Source organism: Plectropomus leopardus, chromosome 16 (assembly GCF_026936395.1).
Source record: "Plectropomus leopardus strain MGB_pleo_1.0 chromosome 16, ASM2693639v1, whole genome shotgun sequence".
In the NCBI taxonomy this organism is placed as follows: domain Eukaryota; kingdom Metazoa; phylum Chordata; class Actinopteri; order Perciformes; family Serranidae; genus Plectropomus; species Plectropomus leopardus.
This window is the reverse complement of record NC_142191.1, coordinates 6,885,818-6,910,887: the sequence shown is the minus strand read 5'-3', so window position 1 is coordinate 6,910,887 and position 25,070 is coordinate 6,885,818. Positions and strand designations below refer to the sequence as shown.

Here is a 25,070-nt window from a genome sequence, read left to right as displayed (position 1 = left end):
TCAATTTGTGTTGATTTCTTTAAAAAATTTGAAAACGGCAATCAAAAACTAAATTTTGACCAAAATTAACAAGAAATTACGTCAAAGTTACAAGATGATTGACCTGTAAAAAAAAAAAAAAAGTTAAATTAATTTTGGCTTAAAATTTAACATGAAATTAGTATGGGTTACAAGAAAAATACCTGAAAATAAGCAAAAACAAACACAAGAACAATACAAAAAAAAAAAAGAAGTTAATTTTAGCTCCAAAAATAACATAAAATTGGTAAAAGTTACAAGAATATTACCCAAAAATAAGCAAAAACAAATGTGAAATTAATTTTGGCTCCAAAGTTAACAAGAAATTATCCAAAAATAAGCAAAAAATACAGAACAAACAAACAATATGAAACAAAAATAAAGTTTAAAAAGAAGAAGAAATTAATAAAGGTTACAAGAAAATGAACAAACACAAAAATAACCCTGAGAAAGTGCTGAAGATACATATATATTGTCATGTAACATAAATTCAAAGAAGTGATTTTAAGAATCATAAAGTTGGTTTTGTGGATAATTTTTTGATGACACACTCACCCCTCAAATCATTCAGGTCATTTCGGTGTCATTGAGGGACATTCTTTGCAAAGTTGCCCATTAGCACTTCATCCATATTTTTGAAGGAATAAAATCTCTTTTTTCCAGGTTTCAGAGTCACTGGTGAATCTGAAATAATCCTTTAACACATCAAAGTCATGCAAAAAAACAACTTCATTTTCTTTACAAATTCAAGTATTCCTTTAAGTGCATAGAAATAGGCATCTACTAATACACTCAGAGTTTATTATAATGTGTCGGTCTTAAATCAGTTCTTTCATTTAATTTAGTCAAATTATTAAAGGGCCGTGCAACAGGTGTTTTCAGTTACGGCTAATCAGACCTCTGGAGTCATGCTAGACTTTACACACGGCATTTAACCAGAGACCCTGCACAGTCACACAGGCAGTGTCACTTATTCTGGCTGATTAAACTTCTGCTCATGTGTTGGTGAAGAAATGCTGGAAATTACATTCAGTTGACAAAATCCCGATATGGATCAAAACAGGTAAAGGTGTAGTTTGTCCCACCTGCGCAGGAGACAAAACATCAGTCAAGCACATTTAGTACAAGCTTACACAGTCCTGAGAAGGAGTGTAATCAGGTATAATAAGTGAAAACACCTGTGTGGGTGAACAAAGGGTTTGTAAAGGGTTTGGTAAAAATGGTTAAGGTGCTAAACCTGCAAGAAATAGAGCAAGGACACCGAACTGTCCTTATTTTCTTGGAAGACAATTGGACATGTCACAAAACAAGAAGCACAGGTGGAAAAAGGACAGTAAACGATGGCCGAATCTCATTTACTGTGGATTTTAATTATGGAGACTGGTATGAAAGGTTCACGTATAGATATCAACCCACTACAAATGGATCTTAACGTACTCCATCTGCAATCAAGGCAAGCAATGGAAATGACGAGAACAGCCACTTTTTTTGGATATCAAAAGATGACTTTGGTATTTTTCTACCTGGTACCTATTTCTTCCACATTTTTGTCTAAAATCCCTTTTACACTGCCTGTTCATGGTGGGAATTTTCCACCTCACCGTTCTTTATAAAAGGTATGATTGTGGAATGAAGGGACAAAGTTGTTTTGCCTTAAAGCCAGCGGTGGAGGTAATAACAGCGCAGCATCTACGTTTGTGTTAAAGGGACAGATGGCAGGATGGGACAAGTGTGACAATGTGACAACATGCTACCCATCACAGGAAATTTTAAAAAGCAGTTAGCAGCGTACTCAAAGAAGAAGAACAGCTTCCGAAAATGTCAGCAGTTTGGGAAAACAACGAGATCCAGGAGCTCCTCACCCTCGAGATCAACCGACATATGACAGAGAAGGTAAATGATTGTTAATGACATGTTGAAGCCATTATTGTTGTTTATAAAGTGCTGCCAACATTTTTGTTATATGTCACACTGTTGTGTTAAACGTCACACCTCTTTTTGCTTCTGCGATGCCGGCATGCTGTCTAAAATCACACACTGGAGCACAATGATGCCACCGTTGTTTGATTCTGTGTAAAAATGCAAAGGTGACAAAAAGAAGGGACTTTGTAGCAGCTTTATAGTGCACTCTCTTTGTAAAGAGGGATAAGTGACAAATAGGAAAAACTTTATTTCTTTTAAACTAGTCAAGTTATGTATAAGAAAGCTGCGGCTGGCAGCTGTGAAACAGGCTGCAAAATAACATTAATGGGCAATTATGAACTGCTGATATACATATATTAAAAATGGTTGTTTTTGCCACTGACAGGCTCAGATTATTACTCTTAGTCGGACATTATAAAGAGAATCCCTACGGAGATAGACCGTTGTGTAAAAGTTTTGTTTTTTTTTTTAAAAAAAGGCCCAAAAAAACCCCAAAACACCACAACAACAACAACAACAACTCCTCTCTCATTCTCCGCCGGTGTCTCAGCTGGTGTCTGTATCTGAAACCTGGACTGACATTGCCTTTCTTGTGCTGCATTAAGATGCCTGTCACAAGTATTTAAACCTTTGAATCATGAGCAAATTATTTGATGTTTTTCAAAAACAACGGGAAAAAAGGCAATGAGCATTTTGGCAAGAAACATCCCTCAAATTGCACGAAAGTAGTAGATTTAGAAAATCATTTGTTAAAAAGTTAGGGGGGAAAATTCCAGATAACTATACTTATAATTATCAAAATTATTTCACACAGTATCATTTTTAATTTTTAAGTATACTAGTTAAGTAGTTTTTCAGGTCATGTCCCAGTTTTTTTTCTTTCACGTTTCCTTGTTTGTTTGTTGCTAATTTTCAGGCACTTTTCTTTTATTTTTTACTAATATATTGCTATTTTCTGAGTCATTTCTTCTTAAGATGCTCATTATACAAGAACCTTTTTTTGCCCGGGTTTTAAGGGGTTCAACTGATACTCTTCCACATATATAACTTCATTACACTTGCAGCCTTATTACCAGTTTGTGGCATGTTTGGGTTCCAGTCAACCAGTAGGGGGCAGTGTTACTCAGACAAATGAGCACTTGAAAACAGCCCGACTTGATAAAGCAGGGGAAAACAATGTCTATATGTGTATATCCTGACGTCTCTCTTTACAAATGTATTCCCACTACTCCACCATACGACCTCATATATATTTTATACTCCAAGTGGGGAATAAAACCGCTCCTCCATAATTTATGAGTCACTTTTAGAAGAAACGTGAGCACTTGCAGCCATTAAACCAGCGGCCTGTGGCATCACGGTGAGGGAAGAGGTGATCAGCAGGCAGGAGCAGCCTGATCATCCTGTCAGGGCGTCACTCAACACATGACGGGCTCTGACGGACCGTCTGATCCCCCCTGAGCCGCACACATCAGTGCCGAGCAGGCATCAATCAGGATTTGTGCTTAGTGAGATGTTCTTCGTAAAAACATCCAACACAGGATGAACCATCTCATCACACTAACTGTAGTGTTTGCACTTTTATGTTGTTGATCCAGCAGTTAACCACATTTATTCATTATATAGAAATCAAGCCACTGTTTAACTCTTTAAAACCTGGTAAAAAAACATCGCTTTTCATGTGCTACTTTCAGCCGCCTCTCACAAATATTTAAACCTTTGAACTCTGAGTAAATTGGTGATGAGCAAATTTATTTTTCCAAAATATGGGAATAAAAAGGCAATGAGCAACTTTTTTTTTAAAGCTAGCGGAAAAAGGAAAGAAACTAGAATTATTCTATTTTTAAGCACTTTCCCAAGTTTTTTTTAAACTAATTTCTTGTAATTTTCTTGTACTTTCTTTCTAATTTCTTGCAAATTTTGGGGTAATTTTTCTTTCCTTGTTTCATTCCATCTTTCCATGTTTTTTTTTTTATTGTTGTTTTTAATAAAAAATAGAAATCAAGTCAATTTGCTCAGGTTTCAAAGGGTTATTTGTATTGAGCATATGACCAGTATGCACTCTTAGAAATAAAGATGTTAACTAGAACCATATAGGGTTCTTCAGCTTGCTCCCATAGGAGAACCCTGTTTGATTCCTCGTAGAACATTTTATTAAGGTTCAGGATGAACCCTTTTGTAACCTTTACTTCTAAGAGTGTACAGTAGGAGCTTTGAAATCATTTATCTTGCATCCTCAGGGAAATCGGTCCCTCTTGATAGGAATCCAATGCACTGAGAGAGTGTCGTATTGCTCCTGTTGGGTCCTGCTTTAATAATCTTCTCACAATTCCCTCGTCTGCATGCCTCCATATATTGACCCAGAGTTTTGTTTACCTTGCAATGTGTGCAACGGCTATGAATGATTAATATCCTCTCGGAGCTGCGAGCCTAAAGAATGAGCCGCAGTCGATGTGTTGCAAAAACGAATGCGTACAATTAAGACACTTTTTTGGTTACGTCAGTGATAGATTTCCTTTGAACAAACAGGTCTAGCAGTCAGTTTATGGAAATGAACAAATTAACCTAGTTTTTGCACAAATTCCACTGGGACATTTATTTAGCCCAGTTGTTGAGACCTGCAGTGAGTTCAGAAATGAAGGAATGTCAGAAAGTACGGATAATTAATAAATTAAATGGAACCTGAGCGTCTTCTTTAAAATGGCTGTATTGGCATTTGGCACTTGGGGAGTTTGGACTCCAGTGTACAGTAATTAGATAACCACTTATGTATTCTGGGAAAGAGATGGGACAAAAAATAGGTACAGGGCAACACTCAGGAGGTGTTAAAGAGACAGTTCCCTCCAAAAATCCAAATTACATATTTTTCCTCTTACCTGTAGCGCTGTTTATCAGTTTTAGATGGCTTTGGTTTGAGTTGCAGTGTTGGAGATATCGACCGTAGAGATGTCTGTCTTCTCTTCAGTGTTGTGGAACTGGATGACACTCAGCGTGCCTCGCTCAAAGCGCCCAAAAAATATATATATACATTTGAAAAACTCAACAGCAAATCTCTTTCCAGAAATCATGACCAGATTACTCAAGATCCACAGACCGAACCAGCCCCGCAATCCGAATCAAGAAGGAAGTGTGCATCTCTTTCTAGCTCACCTAGCACCACTGAGGTAGCTAATGTTACAGCTCAGGCAGGGAGAGAGCCATTAATGTTGAAACCTCATACAAGCCTCTTGTCAGTGAGTAGATGCACGCTTCCTGCTGCTTTATGATACAGTTGACCGGTGTCGTTTAGTAGAAAGAAAATAGTTCCTTCATGAACCTGCTCACTACTGCCAGCTCACCAAGTACCACTGAGCTCCATGAGTAGATGCACACTTCCTTCTTGATTCAGTTGGTGGTTGTTGCTCAGTAAAAAGGAAACAGTTCCTACATGAAATTGCTTACTAGCTCACTGAGTACCATTGAGCTCCATGAGTAGATGCACACTTCCTTCTGTGCTGTTAAACAGTTAGGCTATGGTTTTGTAGACAGAAAATGGCTCTTAGATCTTTATTAACTGTGTCATGATTTCTGGAAAGAGACACTGCTGATGAGTTTTCAAAACAAAATTTAAGAATACGACAAATCCATGTTTGTCTAACAGGAGGTTTTACAATTGGTGAATTATGAATTATCTTTCACCACGTCAGTAATTCAGTTTATGTCAGTCTAAGACACACTCCTACTAAGCATCCAGCAGTGGTTTTGTCTTAAATATCAAGATGGAACTACTACAAGTAGATCATAAACCCACGAATATAAAAAGGACCCAAGTGCAATTGGTTGAGAAATATAAAAGTTATAATTCTTCTTAACCAGAAAAAATGCAGCTGCCCTGTTTAGTTAAAATCACGTCCAGGTTAAACTGCTAAATAAGGGTCATAATGAAGTTGTAGACTACTCTTTAATTGGTCTTTAATTATGTAATTAAAACAACCCTGGAACTACTTATGTTTTGATCAATTAAAAGTTAATGATTTTTACCGTGTGTTTCGACTGCAAAAACTCTTTCTGCTTTTACAATAATTAATTCGGAGGAAAGATTAGCCCTGTGGCTATAGCTCAAGGCACATCACAGGACATTATTACATTTAAATTATGACAGACAGTAGCTTATGTCGTCATACAGCTCTTTTTATGGCCTTGCTGTTAGATAAAAAAATAGTTCAGATTTGATGATTTGGGGATTTTATTCTTGAATTTTGTTTGTTTTCTCTACTTCATTGGTCAATGTTTCCTCCTATGTTGTTAGATTGTCTTGTTTCAGTGTAAAAATTGTGCTACATAACCAAGTTTTTCTGATTAATGGGCAGCACAGATAACTGGGCCATCAAAAGCTTTCATGTACAACTTTTAAAGTGTTTTTTTTCCTTTTCATTCTTGCCCTCATATATTAAACTAAGTAGAGCGCTTTCAACATCGCAGTTTCAAAGGCTCCAGCATCAGTTAACCATTAGTCACCAAGAATCAAGAGCACAGTGCCACTTCCTCCTTTTCTCAAATCTATTCTGAGCCGTTTCCCTTGAGGTGCGGACCCAATTATTGGGCCTCCACCATGGGAGCAGCTGCACAGTTTGTCACATGACCTCGGCACAGCAGTCTCAAGTCACACATATTCACACTGCATTAGGAATTAAAAGTTCACACGTTGGGAATAAAATGAGCATGAGGTCTGTTTGTCACAGAGGGAAGCTCTGTTAGGCTTCATCCGTGTTGTTTGTCTTACTGCGCCGAGGATACACGCTGTACATTTGTCATATTTAATTCATGCAATGTTTAGGAATGCTATGCTGAGTCTCCGAGAGGCCTAGCAGAGTCTGCCAGAGGATGTATTTAATATGAACCATACGGAGAGTCCAGTCAGCGATAACTCTGCAGTTATTTCAGATTTTGAACAGCGTGCAAAAGCGATTGTTAAACATTGCCAGAGGGGGGGAGGGGGAATCAATGCAGCTCCAGAGAAGCCACCAAGCTCGGGCCACAGCGGAAACCATCGATATAAAGCTGTGGTCTAAGTACTTAAAATGTAAATGCATCTTCAACTGCAACAACACCAAGTTGTATCAGTGTCTTGGGATCTCTCCAGGTGCAACGTGTGCATTCTTCTGTGAAATCAAAATCTCTGCACAGAGATACAAGCTGACTGATTTGGTGGATTTGCTCCCAAGTGTTAAGCCGGACAGTGATGCATTGCAACAAAGCAAATGCACTGCACTGACCAAACACTCCCTGTGTCAAACTTATGCAAGTATCATCTGCGTGTTTATAAAGATGTGCACCTTAAGTGACATCTTTTCTGCAGCCACAGGAGTAATGACACGCTCAGCGTGCTCTAGAAACCTGTTGAAGATCAGCTAAGTGGGGGATTATTTAAATGGAACAAGGTGTCTCAAAGGATCTCCTTTGATCTCAGCAAATTTAGGTGATATAAATATCTCCAAATTAATTATGCATGCACAGTGGGATTGCTAAATCCACAGATTTACCAAATTTATGACAGCCCTGATGAGCGCTTGCATGCTCTTCCCAATTTACCACGATTTAGATTTAGTTTTTGGGGTGACTTAAAGGTCCAGTGTGTAGGATTTAGGGGTGATGTATTGGCAGATATTGATTATAATATTGTGTTTTCTTTAGTGTATAATCATCTGAAAATAACTATCACTGTGTTTTTGTTACTGTAGAATGAGCTCTATATCTACATTGGGAGCGGGTCGTCGTCAGTGGAGTCCGCCATGTTTCTACAGTAGCCCAGAACGGACAAACCAAACAATGGCTGCAGGTAAGGCCGTTCACATTTTCACATCACCTCCACAATGAGCCCAATAGTGTCGGAAAAACTGTGAAACTGCTTTATTCAGTGTATTTACTGGTTTAAACCACTGGGTCCGTCTGTTTTGCAGAGGAAGAGACCTCTAAAGGTAATGCGGCTCACAGTAGCCCCTTTTACTCCGTCTCTTCGAGGCGGCAATTTCACACCATGTTTTGTTATCTATTCTGTATGAAAGGTACAATCGCTGCAGAAACACCCCAGAAACAGTGTCTGTATAAGGGGGAAAGTCGGTAGGTCGTGACATTTCGATTGTGGGAGATTTTGAAAGTAGCAGGCAGCAGTAGAGTTGCATAGGTATAACAGCTGGTATGAAAACTGTTGGTTATCACATCATGTGCATTTACTTATCTATGGTATTGAAAAAAATGCAACTGGACGGGGAATCTCACCTTTATTTTAGCTACTTTGAAAAAGGGAGACTTTTTTAGAAAAGCTTCAAGTTTATTATATATATATATAATTATATGTAAAATATATAAAAAATAATGATTTATTTCATATATTATTAATTTATAAACTACTAATAATAATATTTCTTAATATTTATCATTATTATTATACAAAACACTTAAACAAAACAGTTACTAGTTTTACAATACTAGTTTTCAAAAACTAGTATCATAACTGATAATAATTCTGTTATACCGTCAAACCATCATATTTTATGAGGCATTATTGTACTGGAAAAATCTCTCACTTTGTTTAGCAGCTAATTTAAACAATAACAGTGCCGGAGAATGTCTGCAAATTGGGAAAATAATGAAGATGAGATCAGCCGCCATTTAACAAAGATGGAGTGCTGTCGATGCCTTTGTTATCTGCCACAGTAGAGGTTGACGCAGTTATGTTAAAAGTCACACCTGTCATGCCACTTTTGGTTCTGCAGTGCCGGCAGGCTATCTAAAATCACACACTGGAGAAGCATTGATTTGCTTGGTTTTGTGTAAAAATGGGAATATGGCATAAAAAAAGGGACTTTTTTGGAGCAATCGGCCCTTTTTACACTGATTTTTAATGTGGAACTGCTTTATTCAGTGTTTTTACGGGTTTAAATCACCTGCTATGTTTGTTTTGGAGACAAAGATACCTCTGCGAATAATTTGTCTGAAGGTAAAAACCTGATAAATATACACTATAGAAATTCTAACCGGGACAAGTTTAAACCTGTTTGCAATTCGTTATCCGCCACTAAATGCCACTAAATGCTACACACCGCTCCTTTAACAGTGACCAATCTCAAAGTCTTAGAGAAAACACAACAATATATTGTTTAGTATATTATTGTTAATTACAACTTACAAAACAAAGCAGACTTGCCAGGATTCACTTAAATAATTCGATGTAAGAACATACGTGTGTTAAAGAAGCCAAAAATCCAACATTCGTCTTTATTTGGAACAGTCCGATAAAACAGGCAATATGAAGAATAGTCCATAAAGATTTACTTTTAAAAGGCTTTTTTTCTTTATAGAGGATGCAAAAGAGACAATAATATATAATAGTAGCAATTAAGGTCACTGTAATCGAACATAACTCTTGCAGAGTTCATGGTCCCTGATATCTCCCCAGCCCCCGTTTTTCACATGAGGGGCCACGCCTCCGGCCCCGTTGGCAGGCAGTCTCTTTGTTATCAGGAGGTTTTTTGGGAACAGCTGGTTCCCGCTGCTCTGTAGGATGTTTTCTATCTTGGTTTTCTGGCTAATCGGCATGCAAGAAGCCTTCTTGTGGTGCATGCCGCAGTCTCCGGCGTGGAAAACCCGCGGCGCCTCGCTCACCATGACCTTCCAGTAGGAGGGCAGACAGGACACGGTCAGGTGCTGCAAGGACCAGTCCCAGTTGTAGTCGTCGTAAGTGCAGAACGTGTCGGTGCACTGGATGAGCTTCTGGTACGTCTCTCTGCTCAGAGCCATGCCCATGTTGTGCTCGGTGGACTTCCACGCCTTCACCTCCACCTTGTTGGCTTTGCTGGAGTAGCCGATGTGGCTGTAGCTCCCCAGCGAGAGGATGTCGCAGTCAGTGCACTGCTCCCGTTTGAGAGCGGACATCAGCTTTAACAGGTGGATAAAGTCCGGGGACATGTAGTGGTCCTCCTCGATCAGCAGGACCACCCCCTTATGGTCCTTCAGGACTCGGACTCTGTCCCATACAAAGTGCAGCTTCCACCACCAGTGGTGCTTGGTCTGGGAGAACTTTGCCTCACGGTAGTGTCCGAACGAGTCAGGGTACTCCGCGTTGATGCAACCCAGCTTTAAGGCGTCTTTTTTGGGAATGTCTCTGGGGCAATCCCTGGGGTCGTGCCCGGGGAACTCCTGTGGGTACAGCTGGATGCTGAAGGGGAAGAAAATCTGAAGTACCTGACAAAAGTCAACAGAGGCGACGACTTTATTTATCTCAGGGGACCAGTAATCGTGGCTGAATATCAGCAGTATGCTCTCCACGCCTCTCGCTTTCCGCAAACTGTCCACTAACAGCTTAAGGTAGTCCGGTCGGTTGTGGACCTGAACCACAACAACCAGATCGTCCTTCTGTCGCGCCGCCTTAAACTTCTCCTCATTTCTTATCGTCTGATCAAAGTTGAGCTGGAAGACAATGCCTCTGTACACTAAAGTGGTGTTATCCGCCTCAGGCTTGGGTATCTTCTCTTTTTCTTTAGCTTTCTCCTGGTGTGTGTCATTTGCTTGTATAACCGGGGGTGGAGCAGGTGCCCTGCTGACGGCAGGTGTGGCTTGCACCTGGATATGATTGTTGATGCTACTACTACTGCTGCTGCTGCTGCTGCTGCTGCCTCTCCTCACCGCCTCCACCTCCTTAGGGAACGAGCCGCCGCCGTCGTTCTTCTTCTGCCTTCCGCTGCTCCAGAAAGCTAGGCCACAGATGACAACCACCACAGTCAGTATCACCACCTTCCTCTTGTAGATTCTGAATCTCATGATAGGGGGTCAGCCTCGTGCGAAGGGAGAGAAGTCGATTGCGGTGAAACAAAAAAGCACAGGTTTGCGATTGTGATGGGTGTGCTTTTGCGAAAGGGAGCAAGGCTGATTAAAAAGAAGCTGATATGAGGCTAATTGTTGGCAAAATGAACCGTTGTTGTAAACATGGGTCCCGCTGGGATGTCATTGATGGCGGATGGATGCTCCATAAGGCATGACGGTTGCTGGGGGGCAGCAGGGTAGCAGTGTGCATGAACCACCTAAATGAAAAATAAATAAATCAATAAAGTCAGTGGCTCTGAGGCAGTTAGGGCTGAGCAATCGCTGAAATCACTACCACGTCTTAATAACGATCATTTCTGATACTGATATCAGTTTATCACAATATAGCACATGTATGCAAAAAAGCATATCTCACTTAAATAATACAAATGACAGAAATGAATTAGATCCCAATGTTTCAGAAGGTAAAACTAACAAATAATTGAGTAAACCTATTACAAGATCGCCAACATTTTTAATGATTTAATTATTAATTTTCCGAATATGGACTTTGCTTACTCGTGGAGCTGAAACAATCAGTTGATTATTTGATTAGTTGATGCTAGGGCTGCAAATAATGATTATTTTTATTGGTGACTGATGTGTTGACTATTTTCTTGATTAATCGATTAGTTGTTTGGTACGATGGCGTATTAGGGTCACTGCAGATCCAAAAGAGGGCAATATAATATACAAAAGCTCAGAATTTCTGAGATTTATGTGTCAAATTTTTGAGAAAAAGTCAGATCTTCTATAAAGTTGCAATTTTATGAGAAAAAGTCACAAATTTTTGGGGAAATTTTTCGGCCATTCTCTGGGTTTACAAAGTCTCAAAGTTATGAGGAAGAAAAAGACTGAAATTTTTTGGGTTTTTTTGGGGGGATTTAAAGAACCACATCACTTCACTTTGGAATACTTTGCAATTGGATAAAGCAGTAAGAAAATACTCCTGATTTTAGGTCAGAATTAACAGATTCTCATCAGCATTCAGAGTTTGAGGAGACGCTGCCAAACCATCCACTATTTTTGACTTTTTTCTTACAAATTTGCAACTTTATAACTTTATAAAGTCAGAATATCTGACTTTGTTCTTGCAATTTGCGACATTAATCTTGGAAATTCGGAGGGCTTTTTTTTTCTCAGGACACTGCCCTGCGTTTTGTTTTTTTAATCTACAGTGGCCCTTAAACGCAATCATAGTTTAGTTCATAAAATGTCAGAAAATGGTGAAATATGTTGAGCAGTGTTTAACCAAACACGATGTCCTCAAATGTCTTGTTTTGTCTACGACTCAAAGATATTTAGTTTGCTGTCATAAAAGAGATTCAGAAAATATTCAGATTGAAGAAGCTGGAATTGGAAAATTTTGACTTTTTTTTTAAATACTCAAACCGATTAATAGATTATCAGATTATTTGACGATAAATTTAATAGTTTACAATTAATCGATTAATCTTTGCAGCTCTAGTTAATCAACAAAGGATGCGCAACTAATTTAAATCTTACTGAAATAATAATATAACCATCATAAATGGAGCATTTTGGTGCTACAGAGATGGCGTAGCATTCAAATCATATTTTGCACATGAGGAGACATGCTTCTTAAGTATACAGAAAAAAAATCACATCATTGACATTTTTAGTGAAATGAAATGCAAAATCTAACATCGCCACAAAAATTGCAGCTCATATCAGAATATGTAATAATAATCCCCATATGTTTTTTTTTTTGTTTTTTGCATACCATGCATACACTCGACCATTAAAATAATCGACTGGGCTAAATGTTTGAGCTCCACGACTCAGCAAACTCCATTTGCTAATGAAGAAAGAAATTCAATAACCAATTTAGTTAGATTTCAATTTGGACGGCAGCAATCTGAGACACGATAACACGATGAGATCATATCATTACGAGCTCTAACGCGCAGTTTTAATGGACACACGCTTAACAGCAATAGCAGTTATTTCATTTCACATCACAGGACAGAAAAAAAAAACTATCACCAAAACCACACACACGGCTTCAGATTCACAGCTGATTATAAACCCTCACGCACCATTTGACTCTGTATTCTTTAGTCAACGTGTGCAGGATTTTGTACTCATACAGCTTTATTTATAAAGCCATTCTTGGACTGCTGCCCACTTATTTATCCACTTAAAAGTCACATAAACAGTGCTGTCACAGCCCCACCTCTAAATTAATACAAATTAGGTCACGCAGCCCCATTTGCATAGATTTCCCTGCAGGGACCTCCATGTGAAAAGATTTTGGTCGTTAGATACATTTAGGGAGAAAATCAATGATCAGAAGTGTCACTATTTGAGGACCCTGATTAAAAATGACCCCCGCACGTCTCTGTTTCACATGAATATGTAAACTCTGTATTTAATTACCGACATTGTCCCCAAATAAGGCACAAGCTGTCTTTTGTGACTCCACTCTACATAACACAGCATCTCTTTTTTTCTGAACCAACTGAAGCTATTCTTCCACTCGCTGTCACGCTATCTTTCTCATCGTCTTTGGAGATTTAGCCCTTCTGACGGACTGAGGCTGAGAGTGAGACGAGCCTCCTGCGGCCGAAACGCTGTCTGAACTTTTTCTTCTCCAAATTACGGACACGGCAAATTCACATGGGATCAAGATCGCAGATAACCACCGCAATTATTATAAATCACTGGAGGTCCCCAGGTGATACTCGTCCCATGCAGCTAGGGCTTTACTCTCATTTAGTGAATTAAATAGTGGAAATAAGCTTTTACTCATTTTTCTAGGGACCCCCCTGGAACTCCCTCAGGGACCCCTGAGGGTCCCTGTACCCCTGGCTGTGAACCAGTTTCATAACCGATAATCCCATCACTTTCAACCCCCCCAGTCTGCACAGAATTTGGTAAATTAAAAAAGAAAACGCCTCCTCCTACTCTCCCTTCAACCTGAAACATGCTCCAGCAGGAACTGAAGCTGCTCGGCAAAATTCCCCTCAGGGACGTTAAACTACTTTAAGGAATCTGGAGACAGGATCTGTGGAGGTTTTCAATAAGTGTACATAGTTTTTAAACTATTTTTTACGTCTAATTTTTTATTTGTGTCCTTTTTTGACCTGTTTGTGTCTGCGTCTCAGCTGGATTACCTATTTAAATTAAAATTAAATAACTGTTTAAAAAAACACTCTGACTGCTGCTTAATCCGCCTCTTTGGTTAAACCATCAATGTTGATTATTGCTCCATGCTTTTGTATTTTCCTCGACATAAATCTTCACCCTCGACTGCGTTATTAATATTGATCATCTCTCTGTCTTCAGATCTGCTGAACAAACCTCCATCTCTTCTTTGTTATTAAATTAGTGGTCTTCCAGGCTTCCTCCTGACCTCCTTTATCCGCCGTCTCCCTGCCTGGCGACTGCTCGGCTGAATGGTCGCTGTGCGGCATCGTCACTGTCGACATGTATTAGGGACTGTTCGTTATTTATGAGAGGGAAGGAGGTGGTGCCAAAAGATAAAAGATCATTTTTTACACACTGGGGAAACACGTTTGTTTTGTTTTTATTTCAGCTCAGAGGAAGGGCATACAACTTTAAATAGCTGTATTTTTATAGTATTTAATACTATTTTTAATGTTTTCTTTAAAATCACCAAAAATATCCATTTATCAAATGTCTGACAGCCATTGAACACATCATGTGGGACAAATGCTTCTGTCATAAAAAAATTACCAAATCTGAGCTTAAAATAGTGATATGTTATGATCAAAAATAAACTGTTTGCATGTTGATGAAAGGTTTAAAGTTAAAAGACTTGGTTTTTCAGTCTTGTCATGCATGCTGGTTGGTTAATGCAAATACTTTATATTTGGCCAAATTTTAAATGAGATGTACAGTAAAGTGATTTTGTTGAAACGTCAATATTCTGAGCTTAGATTTGGTTATGTCTGTTTTTTTTGTACAGAAGCGTTTGTCCCTTACCCTTACCCTCAAGTCTTCACTCAGAAAAAAACAAAGGGAAAACTTTTAACATAGCTAGAACAGTACAAAATCACACCTACAAAATTAATGGACAAAATTAAACGTATCCTTTAACATCAGTGACTGAATAGAAGATATTTTATTTCTTGGCAAACAGTCAGCTTTTAATTTCATTATCTTAAGTATTTGACATGCCTCCCCCTTTTTTGCATCACCACCTCTCATAAATAATGAACAGTCCCAAACGGTTTCCATTCAGCTGAAGCTGCCAAATCAAGTGAGACGTTTCCTCTGCAGCTGATAGTGTTACCATTTAAAACCCCTTTCTTTCTTTTACAACAACCAGAACCATTTCAATCAATACAAGTCTGCATCTGTGGTGTTTATGTTTTATAATTTATGTTTTTACAGCTTAATTTTGGCATTTTTTAAAAAGAAAACATGCCCTCAAAACCATGTTTTCTTTAAAAATTGGAAGTTAATTAATACAAAATAAAGCCATTTTGAGTTGTATGCCCATCCTCTAAGCAATAACAAAGAAAAAAGTCCCTCCCCAGTGCTTAAAAAACGCTGTGCCTCCCCCATTTTTTCACCATCTCCTCTCCTCTCATAAATAACGAACAGTCCCTAATGGTTTCCATACAGTTAAAGCTGCCAAATCAAGTGAAACATTCACTCTGCAGCTGAAAGTGCTGTCGTTTAAACCCTCATTATAAAATAAGCAAGACAATTTTAATCATCACAAGCCTGCGTCTGTGTTGTTTAGGTTTTATAATTTCTGTTTTTGCAATTTAATTTTGGCATTTTTTAAAAAGAAAACATGCCCTCAAAACCATGTTTTCATTAAAAAATGGCAGTTAATTAATACAAAATAAAGCCATTTTGAGTTATATTCCCATCCTCTAAGCAATAACAAAGACAAAAGTCCCTCCCCAGTGCTTAAAACAATGACATGCCTCCCCCGTTTTTACACCATCATAAATCTCACCTCATAAATAACGAACAGTCCCTAATGGTTTCATACAGCTGAAGCTGCCAAATCAAGTGAAACGTTTGCTCTGCAGCTGAAAGTGCTGCCGTTTAAACGCCCTCATTTCAGTCAACACCAGTCTGCATCTGTGGTGCTTTCCCTCTCTTATAAATGCACACTGTTTTTCTGAAATCATCCTCACCGCGAGTTTTTCTGTCCTAAATTGGCCGTTGTCTCACACACACACAAACACACACACACACAAACACACACACACACACACTGAGCCAACGACAGCTTTTAATCGATCTTTAACATAAATAAACGTTTCCGTTATTTCACCGATTGGTGATTAAAGCTCTCGTATCAACTCAAAACAACAGTTGTCGTCGCAGCTTCGCTCTTTTATGACGGCGAGCATCCCGGAAAATTAAAAAAAATGCTAACAGTAAGTTAGCTTCAGCTAGCAACTTGCAGGCAGCCCGTCCAGACCACAGACCGTCAACAACAGCGTCCATGACGGACCGCAGCCGCCGATCACCCCGCTTACCTGAAACCGGAGCGGTCGTTTCACCGAGAAACATCAGTACGGCGGCGTCCCGTTTTCCTCCATACCTCCATGCAGGCTGCAGGAACACGTAACTATCAGCTAGCTGCAAAAACCCCAAATACGGAACCACTGCTGCCGCTGTCCCACAATGCACTGGTCCAGCGGGGGGCACCCGAGACTCCCTAAATATCACATAACCTGCAGCTGACTGTGTGTGTGTGTGTGTGTGTGTGTGTGTGTGTGTGTGTCTCAAAGAGGTTCACTATACCTTTAAATACTTTACAAGTTCATATCAGGGCTTCATACATACACAGGCTATATTTGTCACGTGATACATATATACACACACACTCACACACATATATAGTTATTCTTATGTATATCTATAATCTTCGTCGTAGCATTAAACATATACGATATTTATTTTTACCCCATCCTTCTTATGGCCTGCTCTTTGATTGATTGATCTTTATTTCGAACATGTAAACATGTAAACGAGTAAGTAAACAAACAAAACAAGGAAAGCAAAATAGCATTTACAAATAAGAACAAGTATAATGCCACAAAATTAGAAAATAGTAAATAATAATAAATAATATAAATATCAATAAAGTACCAAAAAACAAACACACAACAAATAATAATAATAATAATAATAATAATAATAATAATAATAATAATAACAGTGACGCATTTGGCAGTTTTGAGTTCACATGTCCGAAAAGGAGTGACTGCTCTTACCATCTTGTCACGTTTTAATTTATCGACTTGCACATCTATCTCTTACTCATCTGTTTGTATCATCCTGTCTTTATTTAAGCCCCACTGATGTGATGTCGTCTCGATTTCCTCTTTTTCTTAATTATTTTTTTGTCTTTTATTGCATTTGTTTTTATATTTTCTTAAAACTTGCTTTATTCTTGTTGATCTTTGTGTGTGTGTTTTGTTCTGGCCTTTTTGACTGTCCTGCACCTTTCTCTGTTTGGTTTGATTGTTGATGTCTATTTTTTTTTTTTATCCCTGAGTTCCTGCCTTTGCTTTGTCTGTCAAAGGACTTTGTAAACAACTGTTTTTAAAGGTGCTTTATAAATAAAATAAGATGAATTAATTAATTAAATACAGTTTATTATTATTATTATTATTATTATTATTATTATTATTATTATTATTATTATATATGCACATATATTTTAAACTTATATACTAGTTTTATACATTATATTGTAGCATAAGGCACAGTTTTATGTTTTACACACTCATTATCCATATTACGATTTTTAAAAAATGACAACCTTTGTGTGTGTTACAGTAAAGAGCAATAAGGTCAGAGAACATACCAACACACTGTTTATCAGCTCACATGTGTTGATTTTAAAGATTTAGTTGATTAAAAAAACATTATTAGTCACATTTAAAACCAGAAGCATAACCTATTATTACCCGGGTGAAGTATGTGTGAAATTTTAATTATTGTTGTTATTATTATTATTATTATTATTATTATTAGTGTGTGTGTGTGTGTGTGGGGGTATTATTAATATTAATATTTATTATTATTATTATTATTATTACATACCCTTTTCTGGATAATTTTCTAATAATCCTCCCGCCATTTAATTTTTTTCTTTTTTTTGGGGGGGTATTTTATTATTATTATTATTAATAATAATATTTTTATTTTATTATTATTATTATTATATACCCTTTTCTGGATACTTTTCTAATAATCCTCCCGTCATGTATTTATTTATTTATTTATTTTGGGGGGTATTTTATTATTATTATTATTATTATTATTATTATTATTATTATTATTATTGTCACCTTATACTAATTTATTCAGTATATATATATATATATATATATATATATATATATATATTGAAGACAGTTTGTGGGACATTTATTGCCAAGTCAGTCATTGCCTTTTCCCCGTCATGTTTACGAAACAAATCAAACCAACTGGCTCAGTTTCAAACGGTCAAATACTTTGCAAAAGTCGTCTAAACGTAGCACAAGACAACTGCGCCAGGTTTCAAAGGGTTAATGCCTCCTCCTCCTCCGTGTTCTGGCCTCCACATGCTGCTCCTCTCTCCTCCACCAGGAGGCGCCGCACAGCAGCTCCGCAGCCGGAAACGCTCCATCAAGAAAGCCTCTTCTGCGCACGCGCGGCCTCCTTTCTTCCTTTCCGACGCTCGAGCGAAAGAGACAAGATGGGCCACCAGCAGCTCTACTGGAGTCACCCCAGAAAATTCGGACAGGGATCCCGATCCTGGTCAGTCCTGCCCTCAACACGTCTGTTATCGATAAATGTGCTAAAACGCATCACTTTAGAGCCGTTTGTGACACCCGATGTTTAAGAATTTATCAGTAAACTATCACCGCATGGAAGCTGCTCCCGAGCCAATATGGCGGCGGAGGATGCACCGTGCTAACTGCTAACTAGCATTGTGTTTAGTTAGCCGCTCACCGTCTCTGAAGCGAAAGTACTTTCAATAAAGCACCAGAAAGCTAAAAAACACATTTAAATACAAGTTCTCGAGTTGCTATGTGTACGTTTAATTAGTTGTAAAATTGCTATATTAACTTTATCGGAGCTAATTTTGCTAACGGTTAGCCGAGATGCTCAAACAGCTACATACCGAACTTCCGCACTTGTAGTTTGTATTATGGACTTAAACTAAACTTATGTTACGTTTTCTTGTAAAGATGAAAGTAATAAATTGATTTCTTTCTCCTCACAGCCGGGTATGCTCGAACAAACACGGTCTGATCCGTAAATACGGACTCAACATGTGCCGCCAGTGCTTCAGGCAGTACGCTAAAGACATCGGCTTCGTGAAGGTAAATTACACCGTCCGCTCATGTCGAAATGGAAACTTTGTAACTTGAGTAATTTAGCTTTATTTCTGTCAAAAACACGGCGATCAGGCAGCGAGCAGCTGAAGAACAAATGACACAGATATAAGAAAAAAATCACCTGAAAGTTAACATCAGCATCACATAAATAAATGGACAAAAAATCAAAACAAAATTGGGAATGTTTAAAAATAAGAAAAACAAGCATCAGATCTGATTTGAATTGTTAAAAGTATTATAAAAACAAAACACAGTTCTCTGAAAAAAATTTGCCCAATTTTTTAAAAACAGAATTTTCTGAGTTTGATAATTTCTTGCAGTTTTCAGGATGGTTCATGCAAAGCTGCTCATTACCTTTCCCCCATATCTATAAAAGAAAAACGTTTTCATAGGCTCAATTGCTTGTATAAGTGTCTGAATACTTCATCAGAAAACTGATACTGATTCAGGTGTTCAGGAGTCACTTGACTGTTAGGTAATACATTTTTTAAATGTCATAATAAAATGTTAGCTTTGGTTTGAGCAAAGGTTTGTTGTTAACATCTTTGCACATTGATTAATTCTACAACACAATTTTCACTTGTTTAAACTTAAAGTCAGGAACTTAAATGTTTCCATGTAGAAAGTTTCATGAGTAGTAATGTAGAGTATCATTGCAGGAATTCTGCTCCTTTGTTCAGTGATGCACTCATTGTTTAGCTGAAAACTGTTTATGTGGTGGTTAAAGAATAAAACTGCTATTATCATGTCGCCTTAACTAATGCCTTTATCGCTTTATTTTCACGCAGCTGGACTAAATGTCACGTCCTCAGACGGGTTCAGTGATCCATAAAGGACTGGCCAAGATGGGATGATTCAGCACTGCTAATAAAATGTGTTTTTTTGTCCAAGCTAAATCTCTTGTGTTCATTCATGCATTGTTTTCTACACATTATAAAATCAAAGGTTGTTATCAATGTTCGGAAAAGAAATAAACAAAAGATTTGAATGCCAAAAAGTAAACAGAAGTCAACATAAGATACTTAGATTTATTGTCTGTGGTCACTCTCAGATTACCCTCATAACATCTCTTGGCTGTCTATTCAAATAATTTTTGGGTTACATGCTGTGGTGTTTGCAGGTCTTAAAATGTCAGTTATATTTACATAAGTTTTAATTTGTGAGCTCTGAATTGTCACAAATACTCAATATAATTTCACTTATCCATCTTTTTTTTTCTTTTGGTAAAAACGCCAGATTCATCTGTGTGTAAATCCACATTTCTGACAATACACACTATATACTTGCACTTAAGTGTTGGCAAAAATGTAGATGACCTTGATAATATTCCTAAGAAAGCCTTTTGGTAAAAAAAATTCTTGTAAAGGTCTTTAAAAAGCATCAAAATTATGTGTCCGGTATCTGTAGACACACCTGCCAGTCCAGTGTACAGCACAGTGTCTGCAACCATGCAGCTAGTTGTAGTTTCAAAACATACTGAAAGGAAGATATTTATTGCATGCCTGTTATGTAACAAATTAACAAAAATATATTTAAGTCGTATCTGTATATTGCTGCATAATAAGATGATAACATCCCAGGAGAGCTTAAGGCTACGTGTGAATTTTTAAAAATTTAATTTTATTTATTTAAATAAAAAATAGATTGAAGAAAACAGCAGAAAGTGAAATTATGCTGTAGTTAAAATACTGAAAAACACAGGAAATGACTTGGTATTTATTTTGTCAAATTTATCAACATAAAATAGTCAACGGCCTTCATAAAGTGTATTGTAACGTCCCGAACTTTTACCGTTTGAATATTGTAGAAATTGTTTTGATTTCTTTCAAAAATCATTAGCAAAAAATGTGAGAAACAATAACAAACGAAATTTACCATGGCAACGTGCTGAAATAAAAAAAGTGTATATGTTTTGTACATTATATATTTTTCCGTAACATTGTTTTATATATAGAATTATTACACTTATAGATATACTTTTCTGGACACCTTCCCTATTTAAAAAAATATCTTTTAAAATTAAGTTTTTTGGTAAATCTTGCAATTTTTGGTAAAGTTGGTCATTTTCTTTTTTCCCCATGTTTTCAGAAGAAATCAAACCAATTTGCTCAGTTTCCAAAGAGTTTGAAGGGCTTGTGAAACGCATCTGAACGCAGCACAATAAAACCGATGCTGGTCCAAGTTTCAAAGGGTTAAATCCTGACCCCAACTAAGCTAACACTGAAATTAACTGAAACTGAACTAAAACAAAAAATAAGAGCAAATGAGCTGAAGTCCACTATGGAAACTAAACTGAACTGAAAACAAAAATTAAAAACAAAAAAGAGAAAAAATAATATATTAACTGGCGCCAAACTGGACACCTTGTATGCCAAATGTGCATGCTGGAAATTAAATTTTTAAGCTGCATTTTGTGATAAAGATGTCACATTTCTGTATTAACCCTTTAAAACCTGGATCAACATTAGTTTCCCTAGGCTACATTCAGACACCTTTCGCAAGCATTCATATCTCTGTGATCTGAAAAGAAAAATGGTTGAATTCCCTTTGAAAACTTTGGAGAAAAGAAATGAGCATTTTGGCAGAAATGTCTAAAAAATTGCAGAAAAAACTATTTTCAGGTCATTTTCTTTCTTTCTTTCTTTTTTAAATTACAAATTTCTTGCTATTTTTTGGACCATTTTGTGTGAAGTTGCCCATTGGCTTCTTCCCATGTTTCTGAAAGAAATCATGCCAATTTTCTCAGATTTTAAAGGGTTAATGACCCTTGAATTAAGGGATATTTGGGGAGCTGTTTTCCAAAAGAAAAAAAAGGCAGCACAATTGATCCCTGCAGCTGTGCATAATTATAATCTGCACTGCAGTTAATTCATTTCTAAGTCAGCGTGTTCTCACATGAAACCGCATTACCTCTCCTCACACCCAGGAATTGCAAACACGCTGAGATATGTTTTTTTTGGTAAGAAATGAATGAAATCTGATCGGTCCCCTGCAGTGTGGCTAATTGCTTGGTGCCTTCTTCTATCTGCAGCTACCAAACTTTATCGTGTGAGCTCAGCACAATCACATGTTGACTCGCAGGCTGAGAATGTGTTTTATGTTCTCTTAAATCTGTTTTCATCGATACACGTCCATCGGCAGCAGGGGTGCAGATCCATATATAGACTTTAGTCAGGATTTACTAAGTGATTCATGTCTGTTTTTGTTTGCCTTCCTCCAAACAGAGGGTTAAGTTTGAAGCACTAGATGGCAGCAGCACGTCGCATTCATGATTTAAGACCAGAGACAATGAAAACAGCACTGAGAAATTCTTTAATAATAACAATAATAATAACAAGTTGTTTTTACACCTAATCATGCAGTTACAGAAACTTAATTTCAGTGAGTGTGTGGTTAACCTTTTGAAACCTAAACAAATTGGAACACTTTCTTTAAGTCATCAGAGCAGGATGATGTGCAACTTAACAAGAAGTGGCCCAGAAATTTGAAAGAAATTAGTAAAAGTTACAAGAAATGCTTGAAAATAAAATAAAATAAAAATAAATTTAAAAAAAATAAATTAAATTTAACTTAAAATGAATAAATAATAAAAATACAAATAAAAAAACTGACCTATAGAACTTGCTAAAAAACTTAAATATATTTATTTATTTAACATAATTTTAAATATATATAATTAAGACAACTATAAATACAGTTTCTAGAGATTTTTCACTTATTTTCAATAATATTTTATAATCTCTCCCTACTAATTTTCAGATAATTTCTTTGCCAACGTTTATTTATTTATTTATTTATTTATTTATTTTGCAGTTTACAGGGCATTTTTTGCCAAGTTGTTCATAATGTTTTTTCCTGTGTTTTTGACATCAAACCCATTTCAAGTCCAAATGCAGCACAAAAAAGCTGATGACTATCCTGGTGTTAAAGGGTTAATGTGAGGTTCAGACAGGTTGAATGAGCACTGAAAATATTTCACTCTGCGGTTACTTTGATTAAAAAGAAATCATCATTTGAAACATTCATCTCGGGTGTATATTTAGATCACGCCTCGCGCTTTGATCATTTTTCAGCCGCAGGTCTGGAGTTTGGTCCCGTTTAATCCGAGGCAACAAATAAATAATGTTTGGCAAAGTCCTGTTTATCATAAATAACAGATCTCTTTGTGCTCAGCAGGATTAAGATGAAACTTTAATGATCCCATTGGGGACATTTTTGGAAATAATGTTGCAAAGAGTAAATAAGATCAGAGAAGTGGAGGTTATACAAAAACAGCAACGTACGATTCCAGCACAAGAATAAACTGTGATGATGTGAGGTATGTGTGTGCCAAAACCAAGTCTATATATATTTATTTATATATATATGTGTGTGTGTGTGTGTGTGTGTGTGTGTGTGTGTGTGTGTGTGTGTAGTGTTCAGGTTTTTTTTTCTAGTTTTATGATTTTATTTATTTTTTTTGATTATTTTAAATTATTTTTAAGTTTTAAGTTTTGGGGTGTTTTTTATTTTTAAAATTATTAATTATTAGTGACTCCTAATTATTTATTTTTTAGATAAAAAAAAATAGTATTATCTTATTTGAGTTTTAGGGGTTGTTATTTTTTTAAATTTATTTTTTCTTTAGGATTTTAAGTCCCACAATGGGATCATTTAAGTCTCATCTTAATAAATTGGGTCACTTGCGATTTCGTGGCTTCTCCCATATGAGTTCTGCAACCTCACCACTAGATGCCACTAAAGTCTAAACACTACACCTTCACTGTTTTCACTGAGGAAGAAAAATGCACATATTATAAATACTGAAAGGCCATTGTCCCCTGCGTCCCCCTGAAATGTATGGCCATGTACAAACTGAACAAACATCAGCAGAGATGAGAAATACACTCTGATAAAAACGAAATAACACATACAGCATGTAAGTGAGCAGCATGTGCACCTCAAACACCTTCATAAAAACATAATGAGGAATCAAATATAAGCACATGTACATAGCATGTGTATGTATGTATTATATAAGCAGTAAGTCATATGCATAAAGGAGTGCCTGTGAGGACAGTGTGTGCCGGCTGGCAGAGGCTGTTTGGACAGAGGGAGCTGAACACACAAGTGCTCCATGTTGCATCAGTCCACCACGGAGGCGGCTGAAAGGTGTTGTCTTTGATGTTCAGTTTCTTTTTCTTTTTTTCTTTACCAGTGTATTAACACTTCTGTTATGCTGCCTCCTCAGCACACCACCGCCAAGACAAGCGACTGTGTAGGACATGCTGAAAAGTCTGTTTCATCCAACCAAAGCTGTGCTCAAGAAGGCTCTTTCTTCTTCGCTGCATTCGAGTGGTCGCACCAGTTTGCTGGTCTCATGTGATACCATTACAGGCTATTCACAGAGCCAAGACCCCCCCAAGTATCCATATTTATTTTTAATTCCTCTGTGACTTAATGAGAGGCTTTCTGAAAACATTGTGAAAAGGCAACGACCAACGTGATGAGAAATGTCCCACAAATTGCAAGAAATTTGTAAAATGTGACAAGAAAATTACCTAGAAAATAGTTTTTTTTAAAAGAAGGAATAATTATTTGAAAATTATCCAAAATAGGGATAAATTTAAAAGAAAAATAATAAATTAGAATTACAGAAAAAACATAATCAAATATATAAAATAAATACTACATTGTATTTTATTTTCAGGACTTTAAAAAGGTAATTTTCTTGATTTTTCTTTTTCAAATTTCATTTCATTTATTTATTTATTTTTATTATTTTCAGGTAACTTTGTTACATTTTTTACTAACATTTTGTTGATTTTTAGGTCATGTTTTGTTAAGTTGCTCATTGCCTTCTCCCCATGTTTTTGAAAGAAAATTCCATAAATTCTTTTCTCAAGATATCAGCACAGCACCACCCAGTGTAACACACGGTGAATAACAATCCATGTCTTG

At 36.9% G+C, this 25,070-nt stretch overlaps 2 protein-coding genes and 1 long non-coding RNA gene across 5 annotated transcripts; 2 read left to right on the top strand and 1 right to left on the bottom strand.

Moving 5' to 3' along the window:
* The first annotated feature begins 1,227 nt into the window (after positions 1-1,227).
* Positions 1,228-15,051, top strand: LOC148186806 (uncharacterized). Of its 3 annotated transcripts, none has more exons than XR_015779133.1 (3): positions 1,228-1,911; positions 7,662-7,759; positions 14,092-15,051. It is a non-coding gene; the product is annotated as an uncharacterized LOC148186806 (long non-coding RNA). The 3 variants fall into 3 exon arrangements; XR_015779134.1 differs by having other exon boundaries at positions 13,564-15,051; XR_015779132.1 differs by having other exon boundaries at positions 13,318-15,051.
* On the bottom strand, positions 9,075-16,439 carry mgat2 (alpha-1,6-mannosyl-glycoprotein 2-beta-N-acetylglucosaminyltransferase). Its single transcript, XM_042503377.2, has 2 exons — positions 16,272-16,439; positions 9,075-11,000 (listed from the first exon to the last, which is right to left on the bottom strand). Exon 2 carries the CDS (start codon positions 10,738-10,740, stop codon positions 9,325-9,327), a length of 1,416 nt encoding a protein of 471 aa, XP_042359311.1. The 5' UTR covers positions 10,741-11,000; positions 16,272-16,439; the 3' UTR covers positions 9,075-9,324.
* A 1,946-nt stretch (positions 16,440-18,385) lies between these two features.
* Positions 18,386-20,026, top strand: rps29 (ribosomal protein S29). The gene is made up of 3 exons (XM_088089426.1): positions 18,386-18,546; positions 19,016-19,115; positions 19,919-20,026. Exons 1-3 carry the CDS (start codon positions 18,485-18,487, stop codon positions 19,925-19,927), a joined length of 171 nt encoding a protein of 56 aa, XP_087945552.1. The 5' UTR covers positions 18,386-18,484; the 3' UTR covers positions 19,928-20,026.
* The last annotated feature ends 5,044 nt before the right edge of the window (positions 20,027-25,070 follow it).

Excerpts from the sequence above, each read along its gene's own strand:
- mgat2 (XM_042503377.2), bottom strand. The coding sequence starts at position 10,740 with ATGAGATTCAGAATCTACAAGAGGAAGGTGGTGATACTGACTGTGGTG.
- rps29 (XM_088089426.1), top strand. The coding sequence starts at position 18,485 with ATGGGCCACCAGCAGCTCTACTGGAGTCACCCCAGAAAATTCGGACAG. Across the intron at positions 18,547-19,015 it reads GGACAGGGATCCCGATCCTG|CCGGGTATGCTCGAACAAAC; the intron begins GTCAGTCCTGCC and ends TTCTCCTCACAG.